The sequence below is a fragment of the Magallana gigas genome, chromosome 3 (assembly GCF_963853765.1).
Source record: "Magallana gigas chromosome 3, xbMagGiga1.1, whole genome shotgun sequence".
Lineage (NCBI taxonomy): Eukaryota > Metazoa > Mollusca > Bivalvia > Ostreida > Ostreidae > Magallana > Magallana gigas.
This window is the reverse complement of record NC_088855.1, coordinates 3,953,730-3,976,752: the sequence shown is the minus strand read 5'-3', so window position 1 is coordinate 3,976,752 and position 23,023 is coordinate 3,953,730. Positions and strand designations below refer to the sequence as shown.

The following is a 23,023-nucleotide window of genomic DNA, read 5'->3' as shown; positions in this document are numbered from 1 at the left end:
TTGGTGGATGTAAATATATGTGTATGCATTACTGAAATAGGTCGGGTGTTATTTTTATGATTTGTTTGGAATGTCAGGTTGTTATTTTTAATAAAAGTTTATACTAAACAGGTAAATGTTACATGTATTAAGTTTTTTAATTTTAATATTTGATTTTTAAAAATCTTTTGAGTACTATATAGTATTATTATACTTTCATGTTAAATACTGAAATCTGATTGGTTTAGACGCAGTTGGTAATCCGTTCTAATACCCTTTACGTTAGCAACAAATTGTTACATGCGCGTAAATTATGCGCTTACGGTTCGCCGTTAAATTCACTTTATTTCTATAAAAAAAACAGTAGAATTTTGGTTAAAAAAAAGGACATTCAGTATAATAAAATATATAGTGCCTGTTAGGGAGGGTAGCTGTTGAAATTGACATCCATCGAAAACCATTGTCAGCCTCCGCTTCGTGTCGGTTGACAATGGTTTTCTCGGGGTGCCAATTTCAACAGTTACATGTACCCTCCCAAACAGGCACTATTTATATATTGTTTTATAATTGGTTTGTTTTGTTTTTTTTGTTGGTTGTGTTTTTTTTGTTTTTGTTTTTTTTTCTGTTCTTTTTTGTTTTTGTTTTAATAAGCAATATTTTGAAAACAGGTTCAAATAATTGCTTGACACATGTCAGAAAAGAGGATTTGCAATTAAAAAAAAAATTCACTTGAAATTATGTTATTGTCAAAGAAAGAGAACTCCAGCAGACTTGCTAGTTCATGGTCCAAACCATGGGGTTTAAAAAGATATACCTACAACATGTCCAGAGACTTGTTTAGAGTACACTCTGAGAACACATCTCCGGCTGGGATAAAAAAAAAAAACATTCCTGTCCGGTGATATCAAACATCAAAATATTGTGTATCCGCTTTTTGTTCGTATTCTTTTCATTTGGGCACCATTGGGATTCCATTACAGTTGGGATTCGCAATTTTTCTCTATCAGTTGGGGTTGAAAGGGTTTTTTTTACTGATGGGTATGTTTGGGGCGGGTAGAGCTCTTATTTACTCATTGCTGTTTTTCTTTAAGACTCCATGATGTGAAAAAAAAATACAAACCGTCGTATATGATGCTGACAAGATGTCGACAATATCCGACGCGCGCCGTCCGTGCGCTTCAAGGGGGGGGGGGGGGGGGGGGGGGCTTTGATTGGTCAAATGATTAATCATTCGTTTCAGACATATTGTATTAGTTAAAAATAATTATAACATTGGGATTAGTGAGTTGTAAGTCATGTGTCAGCAGAAATAATGTTTTTATAATATAACAATTATCTTGAATTGTGTATAATTTACATCACAAAAATAGTCAATGTGTCTTTATTCCATAATTTTAAAGTTTAGATGTGAGAACAAGTCAACGGTACAATAGTTTTCTTGATTGTATATTTCTGCTGCGGGTGATTAAATGTGATGGTAAAATGTTTATTCCCCACTTTTCTCTGTTCGAAAATTTTAATTTTAAAAGTTCGGCATTTTTTTTTTCATAGCACGCAAAATCTGCAAGCTTGGCAATCACATGTTCGGTTGTTTGTATAAAGTGAATATGCTATTGGGATTCCACAACACATCCTTAAATGTTACGATAAAAAAAAATTATGTGATTTCTGCATTATTTTAACCAAATATAACGTCATTTTCCTGCATGTTCACTAAATATCTTGAATAATAATAGTTATATTAACATCATATTAATCTACGTACATTTTGTTCAGTAAAGCTTTCAGGTACATGTGAGCATAAAAACAATCTAATTAAAATTAGATGTTTGATCCGCTCGCTTACTCGCTACACAAACGCGAGTAAGCGAGCGAGTAAGCGAGCGGATCAAACATCTAATTTTAATTAGATTGGCATAAAAATAAAATTGAACTCTCTAAGTTTAAAAATTGAATTGACTCAATAATGAAAAAATTCTATATCAACCGAGCTATTCCCATTATATATGGCGGCGGCATTAGCTTTGACTGATGATGAAATCTTTATACCTTTGACCCGCGGGAACCTAATGTTCTTTTTGGTTGAAATAGCAAACATGGTGTGAACGTGTGTGTTTGATAGCAGTGACTTAATCAGTGGAAATCAATTGATCAATGGCTTCATGCTAATTTGTACCACAACACCCGCGGGTGTTTTTACTATTTCGATTTAAACAAGTATGTATATAATTTAGTTTGAGGGGATTTGAGTAAACACAATCTTGTGCTAGTGTTTTGAAAGTCATTTCGGGATTCCTTTTGTAAATTGTCCTTCTTTCGAGGAAATCTACACCCGCATTGTTGATCAAGGTCTATATTCTGAACATGCAATTCTTTGAGTTTATTGGCCATATACAAAGTTTTATACATGGCATGTCATTAATATTCGCATGTAAAATTTGTGACAAAGGAAAATAACACAGAATCTGCGTTCATATTTGTCAGTAGCTTTAATCGTTTATATTTTCAGAGTTCCTACTCTCCCCTGTACCTCTAAGGCCAGTCCATATCTTACACAACGCCCCCGTTGTCTCGCGCGCTCAGTCAGCGAGGCGTACTTTCGCTTTATCCGGCGGACGGTGAGGATGCCTGGGTACGACTGCTTGTTCCTGTCAGGAATGGACCCCCAGCGCTGTGTCTGTCCTCTGTGTCGGCTGCCGATGAGGGACCCCGTTATCATCTCATCATGTGGACACCGATTCTGTGACGTCTGCCTCCAAGAATACTTCAGGTAAACTAGAGAGTGAGCCTAAGAAATGAAATCAGCTGTTAATTTTATCGACGATAGTATGTCAAGGTGTTTTTTTTTTTCGCTTGTTTTTTATTTAAAAATTTTCATCCTAAGAATAGAATGTGATGCGATGTTTTTCTGAAGATGTAAATAAAAGTGGTCTATTTTGGTGAGATGACATGGTACCTAATGACAAATATATATAGCAAGGACAGTATCTTTATGATAAAGTTTATCGCAACATTTGAAAATGAGAGGAAGAACTTCAAGAAGGCATTGCTCGTAAGATTTTACTATTTTTATCCATTCCTGTATTCAGATATGATAATGAAATTGTAAACATGTGTTTTGTAATTTGCTGCAGCTTAATTTTAGTTTATTATCATCTATGAATTTGAAAGGGCAGATACTTTTCTCATGTTACATGTACATGAATATTTAAGATGTATATATAATTTGGTTGAAATTTATTTGATTTGAAAATGTTTAGTGATGTACATGTACTTAATTTAATACTGTTAAAGGTAAGCAACTAAATATGATCACAGCCATATGTAATACAAGTAGGGAATACAGGATTACAATATAGACCTATATTGACCATCAAGCTCTATGTCATTTATTGAGTTACAAATACATTGAAAAATATGACAATGAAATATTAACAATGCCATATTGATTGTTTGGGGATTTTTATCACTGTTTAATCATGTGAGATGAATGCTGGTCATTAATTCAATATTACCGGGGCAGGTGTGAGGATATGATACACAAATCGTTATAATTGATTCATGGCTCATTGTGGACCACTTAATGAACTGCCCATAGCAAACCATCCATTTTACTACCACTATTTATTGGTAATAAAGCCAGCACCTGCTAAATCAATACCAATCATTCTCAAGATCTACAAGTTTTCTTTTTTTTTACCCAATACTCTTTTTTATTGAAACAGTGTTAATCAGAAAAAAACCCTTTTTTTCCTGATACAGTATTTCTTGTTTAAAAAGAGACATCCATACCAAGGTTAATTTGCTTAAGAAGTATTTTCTGTCGAGTGTAAACAAATATTTCTTTTCGATTTATCTTGTAAAGATGATCTAGCATGGAGCCTGCTTGACAAGACGTTTTGATCCCTGAGCTGATTGAGACTTGTGCAAATCCACAACCATTTCCTGTTTATTTTGGGGCCTAATATTGGGCTGTAGTGATCGGGTGAAGAGTATCATTAGACTCAATAAGCCAACATCCCTTTTGTGTCCCACTGTCACTTGAATATCTCTTATTTAATGCACAGGAAGTTCTCTACTAGTATTGATGGAAAGGCTCTTTAAATAGTTGTTTATAACACATTCATTCACACGTATGACAATTTTTAACTGTCAGCTTAAAGGGGTAGAATTTGGTTCAGAAACGATATCAGCTCAAGGACACAAATTAAGAAATTCATTTCATTTTGAATGACTCAACTCTTTTCAAAAGAGCATAGACTTCAATCAAATAGGATAATTCAATTTAATGGGCCTCTAAGTATAGTTTTCATCTGAATATAGATAATAATGTATGGCAGTCTTTTACTAACACACCTATGTTTAGATAAGCTTGGTATGGAGTAGATAGTATCTTTAACAAGCCTTCTATTTCATGTCTGTATCGCATTTAAGTAATTAATGTACACAGATACATGTATTCATATAGACAATTTCTATAGAGTTGCATTTCTCTCTTGATCTCTCCTCACCCCCCCCCCCCCTTGCCACCCCCCCCCCCCCACTTCCTCCCAGGTTGCAATATATTGCACCACTATCAATGGCATGCTGGTTCCATTACTTCACACTATGGTAGTCCTCACATTTTTCTGTTATCAATTAAGTGAGAAAATAGAATGAGGGGCAGATGTCTTGGATAGCTTATCTCCTCTATCTGTACAAGATTAACCCCCCAGGGGGGCAATGTCCTTCAGCCACAGAGAGAAACATGTACATCTACAAATCACCCAATGATCACTTACAAGCAGTTTATGTGTAATTTAATTAGAGTGATTGAATACCTGGAATAGCAGGTATATATATAAACTTTATTGTTTCTTTTGATGATGTGATCAAATATGTATTGTATCAAGACTTCAAAGACATCTAAAACTGACTGTCAGTTGGTTTTTCTCACCTGTTCACACCTACACATTTTGTGATGTGATGTTACAGATAAAGATACATTTATAAACAATGTATATGTATCTACATATGCCAGCTACTATCATTCTCTCTCTCTCTCTCTCTCTCTCTCTCTCTCTCTCTCTCTCTCTCTCTCTCTCTCTCTCTCTCTCTCTTTAGCATGAAATTAATGTATTTTAGGTATATTTGTTGTTTTCTTTAACATGTAACATAAATTTTATGTTACATGTATATATTTTGATGATAAAACATATTTTTATACAAATGCCTGGTCCACCATAGATTTGTCAGGGTGGGAGATTGAGCAGAAGTTGTGGGTAAAAGTACTTCCATTGTTTCTGCTGATTTATGGGGCCTCGATCCATTTATTCCTGTTCTGATAAAACTAACATTATCTTAGACCTGGGCTCTTGATTCCAGCAGAAAAGCTTTAAACTGGAGTGTTAAGTAGCACAATAAAGTTTCACTAGGGACTGTAAATCCCTTTATGGAATCCGTAAGCCACACAGCTTGTGTTTTACCTCAAAATCGATAATTTTTTGCATTGAATGAAGCTGAGATTTCCCATGAGCTCCCATTGATTCCAGCATCTACTGGACAGGTTTGAGTGTGGACTCGGAGCAAGATCACAGGGAAATATTAATTACCCTACACGGTAATTACATTAATGATTCCTGTAAACGTGACCGAACCATATCTTTTTATCTTTGGTATCAATGAGGTGAAACATTGAATGCAGGTGAGGATTAACCGTAACTCTGGGATGGAATTCTCATTCCGACTGACTGATCAGAATTTTGGAATGGAATTCTCCTTCCGAATCACTGATTGGAATTCTGGGATGGAATTCTCATTCCCACTGATCAGAATTCTGGATATGTATCCACAGGGAAATCAAACTGGATGTACTTTCTGTGGACTTAAAACACAATTTTATAATGATGGCATAAAGCAGCATATCTCTCAATTCAATATATATAGAACTATGCATTCAAGTTTCTTTAACTTCCAGGAATAATATTATATAATGTAACCATAAATTAAAGGCTAGATCGAGTGACCTACCAGTAACACAAAGGCAGGTGAAATACTTTAGTTAATTCTCCTCAGCATTTTGCAGGTGTTAAGACAATTAAATGCATTTCAGAATTTTAGAGAAAGTCAGATGGTTGAGAGGTTCAGGTAGCAGTTCTTTGTTAAACCAGTGAGGGGGGTTATTGACTCGGGTCCTAGCACCTGCCCTCTATGTAAAACTTGTAAATAATCTCAAAAAAGATCAAACAAAATATTGCCCAAAAGACCCAATCTGCCTCCCAAATTTTATAATTTTCTAACTGCATTCCTGTCCTTTTTTGGAAGCTTTTGTCCCCATTGTGAGGGGAAGTTTGACCGGGTCCCAGAAGCGTGCCGATACTTTACAAATTACGGTATCCCAACAAAAAGCCCTTTATGGTCAATTGAGGCAAAAGTTCAAAATAAGCATGACGATTTAAATGCTGGCAGCTGGGTCGTGTGCCGCCTGAGGAGTTAACCAATCAGAGGGGCAGAATTTTGTCACCTTAAGCTAATCCCCATCTGTCAGATTTTGGGGAAAATCTTCACAATTTGGGGTGTCTTGGTTTATATGTCCCTGCTCCTTATAGGACGATGGGTGTGGAAGAGATTCAGAGGAATGATTTGTACAGAGCAAGTCTGAAACTTCTTCAGCATATAAAACAGTAAGATCTGTTCAGTTGAATAGATTTTTATAACTTTTATTTAAGATTTATAATTTGAATAACCATTAGGTTTGTGAATGCTTGAAACAATATTTTTCTCACCTTTTTACCTTTATTTCATTGAATAAGTAACTCTTTCTGCACTTTAGCCTTACTAGGTGAATTTATTTGATGTCTGTAAGATGGTCTCATTTTTTGATATTTTTGTGTAACTTTATGTATGTGGGGATGTTTTTAACACCTGATCACACCTCAGACACGGAAGCCCACGTTGGTGGACTCTATGACGTGCTGGAGGCCAGGTGTAATTGCATTTCACTGTCCACTGTCTACTATTAACACGATTATGTATCAATTAACACCAGAATATTAATAACTCGCTGTCAGCTGAGGTGAAATATGAACGCAATATTGCTTCTAATAAATGATGACAAGCATCTGTGCAACTTTGAATAAAAAACAAGATTGGCGTGATCAATATTTTATGTCTCTTGGATAAAAATCTCCGACGGAGGATCAATACACGCTGTGCGTGAATACTAGTCACTGAGCTCCCGTTCCTGGGTGGATTGTGGGTTCCACAGAAAAAGCCGTAACCATTTTATAAGGACTACTACATGTAGACAAGGTGGAGATCTTAAATTCTGGGAAATCTGATTTTCATTGTGACTTGGGACATTTCTAATCTGATATTGACTTCACGGAGATCTGGTAGGTGTGTGTTTAGGGAGGCTTTCATTTGAGGAAAAGGTTGCTGTGAAACATTGTCCTAAATTGTTTGTTTTTAGTTGTACAAATGTATGCACATCAAGGCCTGTTGTTTACTCTAAAAGGCATAGTGTTTGTTTTTTCTTTACAAATCTGCAAATCTACAATTTCAATGTTTTTTTTTTCAAAAGATTTAAAACAGATATTTTCTTTTGGGTATATATCTTTTCATCAAAGTGTTGAATAAAGGTGCACTCCACAATGACAAATTTTCCTTTGAGTGGACCAAAATGAGGGTTGTTATTTGATTTTGCTCCCTTTTAAAGCTTAAATGGGATGCATTATTGTATGATATACAGAAAGGGTTTTTTTTATTTTTATTAAAATTCCATAATTCTTCCCTAGCTGTTGGTTATTCTTAAGTTATATTAATCAAAACTCTTTTCAGAATCTCAAAATGTAAACAGTCCCTAAATGTTGACATTGTGTTAATTTTGTGAAATACAAATTTATTTCTTTAGAAGATTTTGACTTGCTGTTATCTTTTTTTGATGACACAGAATATTGTGTGCAAACAAAACTTTTTCATGCCCGATTATGACTGCATTAATTTTGTATCATTCATATATTCAATGGTATTTTATTTTCAGCTTTAGTTATCATTTTTCATTAAATGGAATATCCTGATATTTTTGGCCCCCATTATAATCAGCAATAACCATTATTTAAATGAATAATGGAAAATCAATTGATATTCACAGAGAAAGGCTGGTTCAAAAATGCTTCCATCTACGTCCGATTGGTAGATTTATCTGAACATCTAATGATTGCTTTCTGGATCAATATGATTACAATATTTAGCCTAAATCTCGCTTTGTCTGATGAATCAGTTATCACCAGCATAAAGAGAGGACAATTTAAAACACAGTTTACGCCGAAAATCTTTAAATGTGCTGGGTATTTGGACACTTGATATTGGTCAAACACTTTTATGTTGATGAAGGTATTGTAAATGAGGATATCCCAAAGTTTGTTTAGAACGATTCTCGACTTTAATGTTTTCTGCTTTCCATTCTTTAAATTGGTTCCTTTGTTAAAAGTGTGTACATTTTCTTTGTGAAATATTGTTTCACAGTCATAGGATTTTGGTAAGAGGAAAAACCCTTCTATCAGTTCCTATGGTTGAGGGCTCATGGACTTGCGTTACACATTTTAAATATTTGTTGTTTTGTCGTGATGTGCTAACCATGTGCATTTTGTTTTTGCAGTGGTGGGGTGTCCAAATGCCCAGAAGATGACAGACCTTTGGACTATGCACAGGTGAGATATTTGGCTTTATTCAGGTAGATTTATAACGGGGAGTATTATTCTCCACCATTTCCTACTGAGATCAAGTGGAAGCTCATTGTGTAAAGTCAAAGCATGACATATGGCCATCCTGGAAGCTCCAAGGCTTTCATGCTCGCTTCAGCGGGATCCACGACAGATAGCTTTCATAATGAAGCAATCGGAAGGAAGCACTAAGCAGTGAAAGAAGGCTGCTGCATGCAGGCTGTCATTCAAATGCGGAGGTCACTTGGTGCACAATGATGAGCTGCAATTATGGTTTCAGGGTTGAAACTCATTTAACCCAGCCGACTTTAATATTCTTTATCAGGATCTTTTTTAATGTTAGAACTTCGATCAATACATGCCTGTCTCTCCAGTATAATCTGGACCAAACATCAGGGAGTTTGCAGGGATTGGAGATCTGCACTTTGTCCCGGGCCTGAAGTGGCTTGTGGTGGCTGATTATGGAGATAAGGATCTAGATTGGGGTTTGATTATTCTTATTAGCTACACAGGGCAGGCTTCTGTTCATTACCTGATTTTCTCCACCATTAAACTTTTCACTGGATGGAGCTTGACCAGGCTGGGTCAATCACATTGATCAGTTTCTGTGTCAGTCAGGCCCCATGTAAGGAAACTATTGCAGTTTGGTTTTGATTTTAGGTAAGAAATGATATATATTTTATATAGATATAGATGAGATGGCACTGTAATTAACAGCTGTTTGTGTAAAATTATATAGCTGCAGGTTTAAGTTTGTTGTTGCTTAACTCTGCTTATGATTTCAAAATATATTTCATGATAGTTTGATCAGAAAGTAGCTTAATAAAAATGTATACCGGTATATTGAGAAATCATTGGCAATTTTGACTAGTCCAATTTACCAAATTATCAAGGATCCCCTAGCTAGTCCAAGTCTGAGTCACAGTTTGACAGAGCATTTTCAATGCTTCAACAGGCACAGTTTAAAGTTAACTCATTCATGTATAATATACCTGAAGGTTTACTTATATACCTATGGATAAGACCCGGCAATTAGGGGTAGATGGTCAGTGATGATAGTAGATGATCATTGTGGAAAGCTTGTGAAGATACAGGCAGAGTAAATCATTCTGAGACGGAATGGGGGGATTATGTCACAAGGAGAGGTTAAAAGGGTGACCCCACAGATAAAGAGCTGGCCCACACACACCATAAAACATTATAGACTCTCAGTAGATGAGGGTATAACATGGACAGCTAAGTCGACATTGATGCTGGCCATAAACCTGTGAGGACAGAGGAGGGGAGGGTGGTACCCTGGGCTGTGTTCTGATGTCTTGGATGGATGTCAGCTAGGGACAGGAGGTAAACATATATATCCTATACATATACTCTGTATTTTGTGTTAAAAAAAAAACCTAGTGAGGACATTGTGAATGTTATAGGCAAATGAATGTCTGTGAAGGATTTTATGTATTTATGATGGAGAAGGTATTGGACAGGTCATTATTTAGAATTGAAACAAGAGAACTATAAGGAGACATGGATATTGGAATAGTATTAAAGAGGGAATTGTAATACAATATAATGTAGAATGTGTAAGAGTTTATTATAATGGAGGATTGAGTTATCTGATGAGTGACAGTCAATCACTCTCTCAGACACCAGATCTTTAAGAATACATGTACAGTTGCCTTATAGATCCTCTACCACCTTGTCCATGTCTTGCCATATATTTTCCTGGATAATTGCTTGGAGGAGATAACTTTCTTGTTATTGATAGGAAATTATTCAAAAAGTTGCATTAAATTACACAGACTTTGTCACAACAATTTATGGAATGCAGGCAGCAAAGAAAGGGGTTGAATTTCTTCTTGATGTTATAAAGAACCAGGAAATGTTATCTAGATCTATAGCTTCCTCCTCCTCCTAACAATGTAAGCTCTCAATAACAGAAATGTGTTGTACTCTACAAGAGAGTGGACTTTATGGTTCACTGGTCTGTATCAGTGAAAACAGCAGGAGACCTTGTTTCAGGATGCAGAAGGTAGGTACAGTGTGTAGTATAGCAGCAAAACTGTAGCTCTCTGGTCAGAAAAACTTTGATGGGCAGCCGTAGAATTTTAGTTCTGTAGCTAAGTTTGTAGCAGACAACCAGGTATTGGGTTGTGGGGTGGGGTGGGGGTGGGGGTTGTTATCTGAGCCTCAGGGATGAGGTTTGAAGGGTGACAGATGTGTATTCCTTCCATCGAGACGTGCAGCCCATCGAGTTATAATGGACAGCAATTTGTCAGAGGCAGCCATGTGGAAGAAAATCAATTTATGTAATTTATGGTGTACTGAATATCATCCTTTGTAAGGAAAATAATGGGTATAAAGCTAAATATCTCTACAGCTTTCCTAAGTTGACATGTTCTTGGTTTGTAAATGTTTGTGTTAGTAAATTGTTTTCAATAAGTCCATGATAATGGATTCTGCTCTAATTTTCAGTAATTTTAGACTTTTGAATAAAATCTTATATCTTTGAATTGTAAAGACGCTTTAAAATATACAGGCTTCACAAAAGATACTGCTAGGGAAGAGGACTGCCATTTAAAACTTTATTTTTTATCAACACAAAAGATGTGAAGAACCCTGCATTGTATATGATATTTTCTCACTTCTGACATTAGACTGAAGTCAAAAGATGGGAAAAAATACCTAAATAAAACTCAAATTGTCAAACAAATTTGGAGGAATTAATATATCATACATTGAAACTTCACAACAATGGATTGCTTTGAGTTAGACTAGTTTGTATCTGACGCATGCTGGCAACATGAATCTCACAAGATCATCTGTTTGTCATTAGCATTAAAAATTCATTAGATGTTTAGGATTAGAGGCTATGTTAATTGTGTGCATACAGCAATGATCTCATCCATTCTCGTCTTTCTGCTACATTTAATAATTAATCAGCCTTTTATTGGGAGTCCTGTGAAATATGTGATCAGCAAGGATACTTAGTTTTTTTTAAATCTCAAGTGGTCTATCATAAAGACAAAACTCATCTTTTAATTGGATTTGCCTTATTTTACGGTGTAAAAGTATCTGAGGGCATTGTAAAACATTAGATTTATGGTGATGAGAATTTCAATGGATTCAACAGTTGTTGACTTGAATTTTTCTTGGTAACATATTTGGCATGTGAAATAGAATATACGAATTCAGATTGGCAACATTTGGTATCTGTATAACTGTGTCTAGCATTCCCGGACATGAGAGTATGATAGTCCTTTGATCTTGTGACAGATTTACCCAGATGAGGAGCTAACGACGGAAGTCATGAACAGCCTGGTCAGATGTCGGAACGTCAAAGATGGCTGCCGCTGGGTGGGCAAGCTCCAGATTCTACAGGTAGGTCGTGTCTGTCACTTCCTCTCATTGTTAACCAGAAAACACTGTACAAAGTAATAAGTATGTTCTAAAATATATGATGAATGAGGATGAGATAAGTTTATAGATTTAACCAGCATGTAGTATGCATGATATCAGCCTCTCTATGACACAGCCATCCAGCGTACACTCTTTATTATTGAAACAGTTCACATATAATACCCTATATATTTTCTTATGACGTGCATGTATAAAGAAATTTTCAGAATTAAGATTTTCTGACTGTTTATGCAAACCTATCTCAAGTATCAATAGAGATGCTATATGTAAATCTATATCCAGTTTTTATCAAAAAATGGAGATACTGGTAAAATATTGACAAACGTTGAACAAAACAGAAAAAACCTCTTGAATAGCACAATATACATGTAAATAAAGCCAGTCAACATCTTGCCATCTGCCAAGGTGTCATAATGAAAGGAAATATTTGTTTTACATTTCCTTGTATCAAATTTTACCATTTTATACATATTCTGTTGAATTTGTTTGTGTGAGTTTGAATAGCTGCAGTTCAATGTAGATGTCTGTCGGCACATCCTGTAACATCTGTGTGGTATAGGTATTGATCTCTGAGTGTTGTGTGTACGTAGCCCCATTATCATCCAATATCTCTCGGATACTTCCAAATGTCACCCACTACGCATAGGTAAACCCTACACCAGTGATACCAATCTCTGTAAAACATTGAGAATTTAAAATGCATTAAAATCATAAGCTGATCAATGGTTGATGTATTTCAGATGGTTTTCAAATTTATTATGCTTAAAATAAATTGGTATATGATTTTAAAAATTTATCCAACAAGTTTGAGTTCCCTATCACTGAGCTTTGGTAAGGGGATAGGAAACACACAACTTGTAGGATAAATATCATATTTCAATTTATTTTAAGCATAATAAATTTGAAAAAATATCTAAAATACATCAGCTATATACCACCACAAATCATGAGAGATTGTTTTATTTACATGATTTAATGCTGTTTGTATGTGTAAATCCCTCTTTTATAGGCCTTTTGTGCAATAAATTATTACTTAAATATCCCTTATCATGTCTTTGCAGTGTAATATAAAAAAAATTACTACATAATGGGTGATTTATCCACTGCATATTGCAGCAAATGTGTGATATAAATGCAGAAGCTCATTTATCTTAAGTGATGACTATAAAACCAACTTTTACCAAAAGTTGTTTTACAGCACATTTTAAGGGGAATAACTCTTATATCTCTTCCATCCTTTTATTCAGGTACACCTAGATGAGTGTCCGTTTGATGCCCTACCTTGCCCTCTAAGATGTGGTGCAGTGCTGCCCCGCCTAGACTTGGAGGACCACCTGGAATTTACCTGTTGCAGGCGACAGGTGGTGTGTGAATTTTGTTCCAAAAAATTCCCAGGAGACGTCTATGAAAAGGTAAAAAAAAGATTGCTCCGTCTTATTGCAACAACATATTAGGATATGCTGTCGCATAAACAGTTGTGAATTTTTAAATTAATGCCATGAAAATACATGTATCCATAAGTTGCACTTTGTGGAATCTTTTAGAAAGGACGATTATGATGAGTTAATCTTAAATTCCAATTCTTTGGTACAGCAACACTCTGGTCAGTGCATATCGGAGGTCATGTGGTGTGAGAATAAATGTGGTGCCCGGCTTGAGCGCCGCTTCCTGGCCAACCACATGAGGAACGAGTGCCACAAACGGACGGTGCTCTGCCAGTTCTGTAGCAGGGAGTTTGTCCAGGAGACTCTACAGGTACTGACCAATCAAAAGCTGTAGATGATAAGTTGTTAAGCAGCAGGATTGATGTTGATAGTGATATGGTTTTTATATCTCAGTCAGAGAAGACATCATTATAGGTACACTGTACTTTATGTGTGATTGATTTTATATATATGTATTTTCTAAAGATCTACAATACATATTCAGGGCTCATGCTGCCAAAAACTTATAACTGATATTGATATAAAAAATTGAAGCATTAATAAATTTATCCCTGTGTACATAGACCCACCAGTACCAGTGCCCTAGGTACCCTGTGGTGTGCCCCAACAGATGTGACCCCACAAAGATCCCCCGAGAGGATCTTGACCTCCATGTGACAGAACTTTGTCCTTCAGCAACCATTTCCTGTTCCTTCAGAGACGCAGGATGTAAACATAAGGTGAGAGTTAACTCCATTTGAAAAATCAAAATCTGTATATATTACTGGAATCGTTCTCACAAAACTTCATAAAATATTGTTCCCTGTTTTTTATGCTTTCTTCTTAATGTCCTGGAATATGAAAATATGTAGTTTGAAATTTTCTTTAAAAAACTTTATAGGGTATGATAAACAATTTTCTGATGCTTTTTTCAGTGTCCTAGATTCAGCATGGAAAAGCATACAGCAGAGAATGTACAGCATCATCTTAAACTCATGTGTGACCTCTCAAAAACTCAACAAACTCAAATCACTCAGCTGTGTAATGCCTTATACTCACTCACCCATATCACTGACGGTGAATTCATCTGGAAAATCTCAAACTACAAGCAGAAGTTTTTGGAGTCTGCTTACAAGAGTGTTGAACTTGTCAGTGAGCCATTCTACACAGCCAGATATGGATACAAAATGGCCGCCTCTGTGTTCCTGAATGGGAATGGTGCAGGGGAGGGAAAATACTTGTCCGTGTACATCAAGATTCTCCCCGGGGAGTATGACAACATTCTGGAGTGGCCGTTCATTTTGCCGATTTCGTTTTCGATTTATGACCAGAATATTGACTATGATCTGAGAGCTAACATTACCGAGAGCTTTGTTCCAGATCCGACCTGGAAACATTTTCAGAAACCGGTCAAGGACACAGGTGCACTGGGATTCGGGTACCCTAAATTTGTGTCCCACGAAATCCTGAAGACAAGAGACTACATCAAAGATGACAGCATCATCATCAAAGTGAAAGTAGACAGTTACAGAAACTGCACATCTCCATGACTACCTCATTAACCATGTTAACAATCAAACAAACCAGTCATGATATTTATTTGTTGTTATGATATACATCAATTACTATTTTGTGATTGTAAAATGTGCTATTTTTATCCCAGTCTTCTCTTACTAGTTCTTTCTTTCAATCTTCCCCTTTATTTATAATTGTGAAACTGTATGCCTGTGTGTATAAATATAACTTTAGCAGGAATGGGTATATCAACTTTTTATTTTAGAGCAATGATGAAGATAGTTGGTGCATTCGATGAAATTGAATGCATTTAATTTCTGCATTTATCATATTTTCATCATGATTGAGCAAGGATGTCTGTATAATATATTTGTATGAATTAGGGCATCTGCACTTTATATGTGTATGAATGGAGATATCTGTACAATATAATTTAGTGAATGAATGAGTCAGACGTTATTTGTATGTAAATGAAGATATAATTATGAAAGCTGTGTGTGATTGAATCTACCAGGCATGTCTTGCCATCCCATCAACATGACTGTGTGTAGATGAGTAGCGTTATGTGTGATAGGAACCGTTATGACAATGTGTGACTGAATGTGAGTGATGGATGATTGGCCACAAACTAGATAATCCAAAATAAATAATTAAAAAACTTATTGAAGTCTTTCATTATTAAAACAATGACTGTGGAGGTCGTGGCATGGATATATGTAAATCAGTAGTGAATCATTATGTGTTCACAATGGAATTTAAATCTGTCAATTAAAAATCAACAAGTTATAATCAATGACAGACTGGAGGGGAGGGGGGGGGGGGGTTGAACATATTTATTTCATAAACAAAATACAAGTTCTGACAACTTACACGAGGTTCGTACCAAGTATAACAATTTACAACTGTGTAGTAGTTTAGAATGGAAAGTACATAGAAATGGATATTACTAAAATGGTTAAATTATTAAACAAACGTACACGTTTTTATAAACAGTTACATTTACGTTTTTTCGATAACAAATGTACATGGGGGGGGGGGGGGTTAGGATTTGCGACATTTGCTGGAATAGCTAACTTTTTTTTTAAAGAAAACTGTTTGGAAATATCAAATATCGATTGAAAATATTTCTACAGACAGCAGAATCTTTGCGTTGATTTTTTTTCATGAAAACGATCAGTCGCATTTACTGATTACATGTAGTAGAAAATTGGCAAAGCGAAAATGTATTTGATACCCGTCCTCTTAGTATAATTCAAAACACTACCGTATTTCCTAAGATAATTTTACAATTCATTAAGGTCTGTTCAAACACCAATCAAGCAGCGTGTACATGTATTTTGTATGCAAATATGAAAATATTTATTATTGTATTGTATAATCATATAATTTTATTTGGGTTGTTACGCGCTCTCTAATTGGCAAACATATTATTTAATATCGTATTTGTCATGTTGTAAATTTTGTATTTACTGCCACCCGGTAAATTCAAAATTTACAACATGACAGAATGTTGCCAACGCCAGCGTCAAAAAACGTATCAATCCCAAAAGAAATCATTTCCAGTCAGTATGTCATTTACATGCTATCATTTTTGTACTTTTGTTTTCGATTACGGAGATTGTTTTCTGTTATCATAGATGGGAGCAAACTAGATGTAGCCGGTATATCTGCATAATGACCCCTCCGTCACATATATTTATACGTGGAAACTAAAATAATAATATACATGTATAAATAGAAAAAAAATAAACTCTCGCACCTGTTTATAATTTCTATCGGCTTATTTACGTTTATTCAGCTTCCCAAATTAGATTAAAAAACCATTAAAAATCCTGTTGTCCTTAATCAATGATAAATTAATGACGGACAAATGAGGGGAGAGTTCATTAGATTTCTTCCTTGAAAGCCGTCTTTATATTGGCTAAGAACAGTTGATTTCGACACCTAATAAACTTTCTACTCACGTATAATAATCATTAGGCGGTTTCTGAACAGATATAGATATAAATTAGAATTATTATCGTTCAAATTATGAAGTGCGTGTGGCTCATTTCTTACCATATTGAACGAATTGGACTGTTTCTCGAATGAAAGAAAACCATTGAGGAGAATAAAAGTTTGTGTGTGAAGGCGGGGGCAATTGGAATAGATCATCACTGATATTGAATTCATTAGAGAGATCAATTTGTATCGATCGTCGTCGACCAATATTTGGTATTCAATCGATGATCTGTTTCTGACTAATCACCAGGAAAAGACACACTAACTTGTCTACACTCGGCGGTTGATGCGCCGACACCGGGACTCCTCAGACGGACGCTAGCTACCATGGACGTCGTTTGTAAAACTGTGTGTCTGCTTTGTACGATCACCCTGACAAACGGACAGTTCTTCACAGGGGTATGAATTCACTTTTATCAATGTTTTGAACATTTTCAAATGTACTTTTATAGAAATTTATTAATTTAGAAAACGTGGAACTAACGCACATACTTTTTTGTTTTAAAAATTACAAATCTGTCAATTTGTTTCGAGCTAAACAATTTTCTAGATGCATTGTATGTACATAAAGTCATATCTTAAAACTTTCATTGATCGTTCAAACAATTTCTAAGATTAACATACTAGTAAAATTTTAAAAAATATAATAATTTATTGTTCACGTGAATTTACTCAAGTTACATAATATGTGTTACATTAAAGAATGTTAAAGCTTAGTTTCAATTGATTTACGTTTGAATTTTTTATGTAACACAAATATACTTTTTTTTAGTCAAACCCTAATGGAGCCGAACAGCCATTCCAACAAAACTCACGATTGAGCATGCCACAGCGTTTTAGGAACTCACAACACACGGACCCCAGACTCGCGGCACAGATGGGGGTGGGGATGCACTCTCGGTTGAGTACTGGGATGCCATTTAATTCCCTGATGCCGACGACTCAGGTAACCATGGCACCTGGAATCCAGAGGAGCCGACTAGGAAGTCCACAACTGCAAACAAGCACCAAGGCGCCACCTATTTCATTACTGCAGTTCTTATTGGAGACCACCCCACATCCGGACAGCGGTTCACAACGACCCGTCAGTGTTAGTCGAAACCGTCCGGCGCTACACACGACGAGGAACATTCAGAACTCACCTTTTCGCACCGTGCAGATCCAAGCGACCGGTCAGCCATTACAAGGCTCAAGGAGAGTGCCACCAGGGCACTCTTCTTCACCAGGTACACAAAGCCAACCTGGTCGCCAAAATATAGGACAAGAAAGAACGAACTCAATGCCACTAGCATCCAATGGTTTCCGAAATCCACAACATTTCCAAAGAGCAAGTCCACAAAGAGTAGGGCTTACACAAACGCCGTTAAATGTATTTTCTAATCAACCCGTTCATAATCAGTTAATGTCACAGTGGAATAACCCACCCGGACCACAGTCATCAAGCCCATCGCAAAATGATCCGCAAAATCAAAACCAATTTTCTGCACAGAGAGTTGGGCTGGCGCAAACATCACAAAACCCACCGGTTCAGCAACAGTGGAATCTCAGGAGAAATCTTAATACGCAGCCACATTCAATGAATTCATTTCGGAGCCAAGTAACCCAACAAAGTTTATCCCCACAACGAGTACAGCCTGCACGGACAGCAGCAGAAACCACACACAGGAATAACCAGTGGCAAACACCCGGCTCATCACTTAATCAGCACCACCCGTCACAGCCAATAGAGAGAGCACCACGACCTATTGAATCTGTACCATTTACTTCACTAAATTCAAATAGCAATCCACCCATCCCTCCATATCCAGTTCAAGTAAACACATTGCGGCCTCTACAGTCCAACGCCAATCAGTTTACCCCTCCTTATCAGAACATTGCTGCTCACAGGACCGCACCACGCCATGTTAACCCTCAGTCTGTCACCCCATCAACAACTCCAGCACCAGAGCCATATGAAGTTAGACCAAACCTAGAACCAGCTCCTGTTCAATCGTCACAATCCTATGTTTTGCCTTCTAATCCAGTTAGACCAAGCTCTCCTTTCAATGTACAACAAAACCAACCAGTTTCTTATAATGTACCGAATGGAGAAGAACATGTGTCCTACATGACATCACCCAATATTGTGCGCAGTTTACCTAATACAGAGAGAATATGGCAAACTCAGACTTCATCTTTACAAACTTCACTGTCCAATGCTTTACGACAAAACTTGCCTGGAACACAACCAGTAACGGTACAAAAACCAAGCAAAGTAGTGGCAACAAATGTTCTCCGTAAGTTGCCAGACAACCAGCCACCATCACCGAGAAGAATGAAGACGAGATCATCCAACATTAAACAAATACTGCCTAGTGATCAACAACAGATCAAAATAGAGGACATTAGCCCAACAAGGAATGGACAAATTTTCCCTGCCTCCCAACAACAGAAACTTGGAATGAATCTTAAACAAAACGTGGTATCAAACTCTTTACCAAATACACAGCCTAATAGCCATTTAATGCCAAAAAGAAGTGAAAGTATGCAAACCCCAGCATTGCAAACGAATGTCAATGGACATCAAAAGCCGACAACTCTTTTCAATAAGCGCCCGTCAGTCAACAGCAATACAAACCCCACGAGTACAACACAGCAGTCAAATATCGAAACAAAGTCGGGGCTCATTCCTACAGTCATCAACGGAAAGAAGTACATGATCAATCCGAATTTTGTACATCTTCTTCAAAACTTGCTTTCAAAAGCAGGGCTTGATATGAAAACAGGGCCGTCCGAAAAGGTATCACCAAATCGTCAGATAAATACGCAAAGGATGGAACAGATACGTCAGCCACCTCAACCTCAGCCCCAAACACAGTCCGACTACGAACCCCCTGTAACCAAACAAAGAATAACCAAGGTCAAACCTACTCCTAACGCAGTGAAAGCTGCGGCTTACACAAACCTTGGATCTGTAAGTCAGATAGAGGGCGTAAATAACCAGTTTAAAAGAAATCCAAATGTATTGGAGGCCGCAGTGGCAGACCCAAACAGCTTAATTGCCATCAAACCGCAGAGTCCATACTCCAATACAGTTCAGCGACCGCGATTAACCACGTCAGCCACTGCTACACCAGCAATCGAGAGGATTACTTATACAAACACACCATCGTTTGTCCCAAAGTCACCACCAACGCTCCCGACCACAACAACACCATTACCAGTGACGACTCTCGCGCCCAAGAGAAGAAAAGCTCTTCTTTTACCGTTCAGAGATATCCCGACAAAACAAACCACGACCAAACCTGTGGTCAAAACCACTCTGAGACCCACCCCTCCGCCTCCTCAAATAGCGCCCAGCCAGGGAACAACAAGTCTCTCCGGTACCAAATCTGTTACACCTCCTCCAGAAAATGTCATTAGTGGAACGACAAAGTCAGCTAACACGGTCCCTCCCATTCTTACCCCTCGCTACCTCTCAGACAGAAGAACTGTCGCAACTGAGGCTCCAACCACTCGTTCTGTAGGAGGGACACCCACAACGATATCTCCAAGACCCTCTGGGCTAGTAAGTCAATCGGCCGGTGCTCTCAACAAATTGGAAGCACAGCAAGGAAATACAGTGGACATTTCTCAAAATACCGTCTTGGATCGGACCTCTCCTGCACTGGACACACCCTCATTGAACCAAGATCCACAATATACAGCCAGTTCACCCTATCAGCAATCTCAATACAACGCTAATAATGAGCTTGTTAATGAACTAACACCCGAACTGACACCAACTCAAAAAAGTAAAGTTAATGTGCAGTTTAGTTTTAATCTGGGCCATTTCAGTCGCAACAGATCTAAAAAGACAAATGAGGAGGGGTCAGTTTTCAACGAAATGAGTGATAGGTTTTCTCCACCTAAAGGAGTTAGTGTTCATAAAGGTTTCGTAGGGTTCAACAACAAAGCAAACAATGTGGAGTTGTTAGTGTTACGGTAGTTGTAATTAGATACAGTACATGTAACGTATTGTACTAATAATGCTGTAACAATCGTAACGTACTGTTCTGACAATGCTGTAACAATCGTTGTGATTGAACCCGAACTATTTGTTACGTTGGCTGTGATTGGACACACACTCGGACGGTTGTTGTGTCGTAAAATATGACTGGACAATCAACTGATCTGGTGCGAATGCCGTGTCTGGATTCCAAATGCCCTGTCCCAAAAGTTTCGACTTGTCTTACGTTGTGGACGATAGCCAGCAAAGGTTGTGTGAGACAAACTCTGTCGCCATAATTTATTCATTTGTTACAATGTAGCATCTTTGTATACAATTTTTTTGTTATGCCTATGCAAACAGTTGAAAGTTATATGATTATACTTTTTGTTTCAAAATAATAAATATCTTTAAAATTAAAGCAATTTTCATGGTTTTTATCTAGGTTACACTTACAATCAGAAAGGTGCATCATTTCACCAGAGAGGCTAAATTTATGCAGTCAGCGACTCTGTGACACTTGTCAAAATATCCGTCTTTCCGGCGCCAGGTTTCGCCATTAGAATTATGTATGGCCTGCACAGGTGTCGCTTAAACTGAACTTACGAAAGGCTAATAACTAAATCATTTCATTAATTTTTTATAAATTGATAGAAAGTTAGCATTATGTCAAGGTAAAAATAAATGATTTGATCATTATCACGAAAAAATTCACATTTCCATATTTTAGTTTTGATTATAGAAATACGACTATAAGTGTAGAAAACTGTTACATGTAACTCTCTCTCTCTCTCTCTCTCTCTCTCTCTCTCTCTCTCTCAGTGTGTGTGCTTTTACCATGATTCACTGTATTGGATGTATAATCATGTGATAGGTATATTATTAATGCCCGTATGGCAGTGTAATATGAAAAGTCATGCTCTTTTAAATAAAATCAATTTCTTATAACTCTTGATGTATGCCAGATATCATTTATCGCTTAAAGCATGATAATTTAATCTAAGTGAAATTACATAAGATGATCCTAATTAAAAATATTTGTGTACTGTCGAAACAATACTGTCCAAGTTATTCTCAACAAATTTCACAATATATGTCCCGCTAAAACACATAATATATGATCTGCATTTGAAGCTTACAATAATAATCATTTGAACATACACACATTAAGATTTACATGTTTTATAAATCATATGCTTTAATCGCCTTGTCACCTTGATGATTGATGATGCATTGTTCCTTGTAATCATACCTGCGTCGTAGGGAATACTTCTACTGTTTAGAATTTTTAGAATTCATGATCGATTCATACGTGATTTATTCGCATTCTATCACTTGATCGACATCATAACATGGTTCACTTTTATCTTGATTTCTCTTATTATTCATCGTTGTCATTATATCGTCTTCATTAATTAAATCGTCCTCAATGTTTTCTTCCTCTAAAGATGCCTCTTCATCCTTCTCGACGGAGAACTCGTCATTTTCATTATAGATTTCATCGTTGTTTTCATCATTGTTTTCATCGTCGTTTTCATCAACGTTGTCATCATAATTTTCCACTGTTCCATTTGTCTGGTCATTTGCCTCACAATTACCCAACACATCTGACATGGTTGGTCGGTACCATTCCTCTGGAGGGGACGCCAGAGAGTCCTGATGCCCCTTGTCTTCTCTAGGTCCCACTGTCAGTGTATCAGAGACACCATTTTCAGAGTCAGAAAAAGACCAGCTACCCACACGGCTCTCGACTGAACCATAGTTCGCCTCAGTGCTCCATCTGCCGTCTGCTCGTTGTCGTCTTCCACACTCCGCACCCTTTTCCATCCTACTTTTGTAATGGAAAAGGTATATTGGGTATATGCCGGTTATTCCGGATATCTGGTGGGTAATCCAAATCAGCGTCAACCGTCTCAGAGTTTGAACACTAGAATAAAAAGCTGATCTTGTTCCGCCTTGTGTTGTTTATGTTGTTACAGATGCTCTTTGTGTTCTTTGTGTTTGCATTTAGTGTTGTTTAT

The 23,023-nt window shown here is 36.9% G+C and overlaps 2 protein-coding genes and 1 long non-coding RNA gene across 13 annotated transcripts; 2 read left to right on the top strand and 1 right to left on the bottom strand.

Moving 5' to 3' along the window:
* Nucleotides 1–2,568: 2,568 nt before the first annotated feature.
* On the top strand, nucleotides 2,569–15,696 carry LOC105347139 (TNF receptor-associated factor 4). Of its 11 annotated transcripts, none has more exons than XM_020074872.3 (7): nucleotides 2,569–2,749; nucleotides 8,618–8,669; nucleotides 11,952–12,056; nucleotides 13,343–13,507; nucleotides 13,689–13,850; nucleotides 14,104–14,259; nucleotides 14,455–15,696. In XM_020074872.3, the coding sequence occupies exons 1-7, from the start codon at nucleotides 2,604–2,606 to the stop codon at nucleotides 15,067–15,069; spliced, it is 1,401 nt and encodes a 466-aa protein (XP_019930431.3). In that variant the 5' UTR covers nucleotides 2,569–2,603; the 3' UTR covers nucleotides 15,070–15,696. The 11 variants fall into 11 exon arrangements, with proteins under 11 accessions (XP_019930431.3, XP_011454399.3, XP_034336812.1 ...); XM_011456097.4 differs by lacking the exon at nucleotides 2,569–2,749 and adding an exon at nucleotides 2,919–3,031; XM_034480921.2 differs by lacking the exon at nucleotides 2,569–2,749 and adding an exon at nucleotides 4,787–4,811.
* LOC136273550 (uncharacterized) lies at nucleotides 11,950–12,761 on the bottom strand. The gene is made up of 2 exons (XR_010711710.1): nucleotides 12,420–12,761; nucleotides 11,950–12,195 (listed from the first exon to the last, which is right to left on the bottom strand). It is a non-coding gene; the product is annotated as an uncharacterized lncRNA (long non-coding RNA).
* Nucleotides 15,697–17,032: 1,336 nt separating the features above from the next.
* LOC105347127 (mucin-2) lies at nucleotides 17,033–21,391 on the top strand. The gene is made up of 2 exons (XM_011456036.4): nucleotides 17,033–17,434; nucleotides 17,808–21,391. Exons 1-2 carry the CDS (start codon nucleotides 17,363–17,365, stop codon nucleotides 21,000–21,002), a joined length of 3,267 nt encoding a protein of 1,088 aa, XP_011454338.3. The 5' UTR covers nucleotides 17,033–17,362; the 3' UTR covers nucleotides 21,003–21,391.
* Nucleotides 21,392–23,023: the final 1,632 nt, after the last annotated feature.

Bases quoted from the DNA above. Each gene is read 5' to 3' on its own strand.
- LOC105347139 (XM_066078138.1), top strand. From the start codon at position 8,086: ATGGAAAATCAATTGATATTCACAGAGAAAGGCTGGTTCAAAAATGCT. The intron at 8,670-11,951 runs GTGAGATATTTG...ATCTTGTGACAG, and splicing joins GACCTTTGGACTATGCACAG to ATTTACCCAGATGAGGAGCT. The intron at 13,508-13,688 runs GTAAAAAAAAGA...TCTTTGGTACAG, and splicing joins CAGGAGACGTCTATGAAAAG to CAACACTCTGGTCAGTGCAT.
- LOC105347127 (XM_011456036.4), top strand. From the start codon at position 17,363: ATGGACGTCGTTTGTAAAACTGTGTGTCTGCTTTGTACGATCACCCTG. The intron at 17,435-17,807 runs GTATGAATTCAC...ACTTTTTTTTAG, and splicing joins ACGGACAGTTCTTCACAGGG to TCAAACCCTAATGGAGCCGA.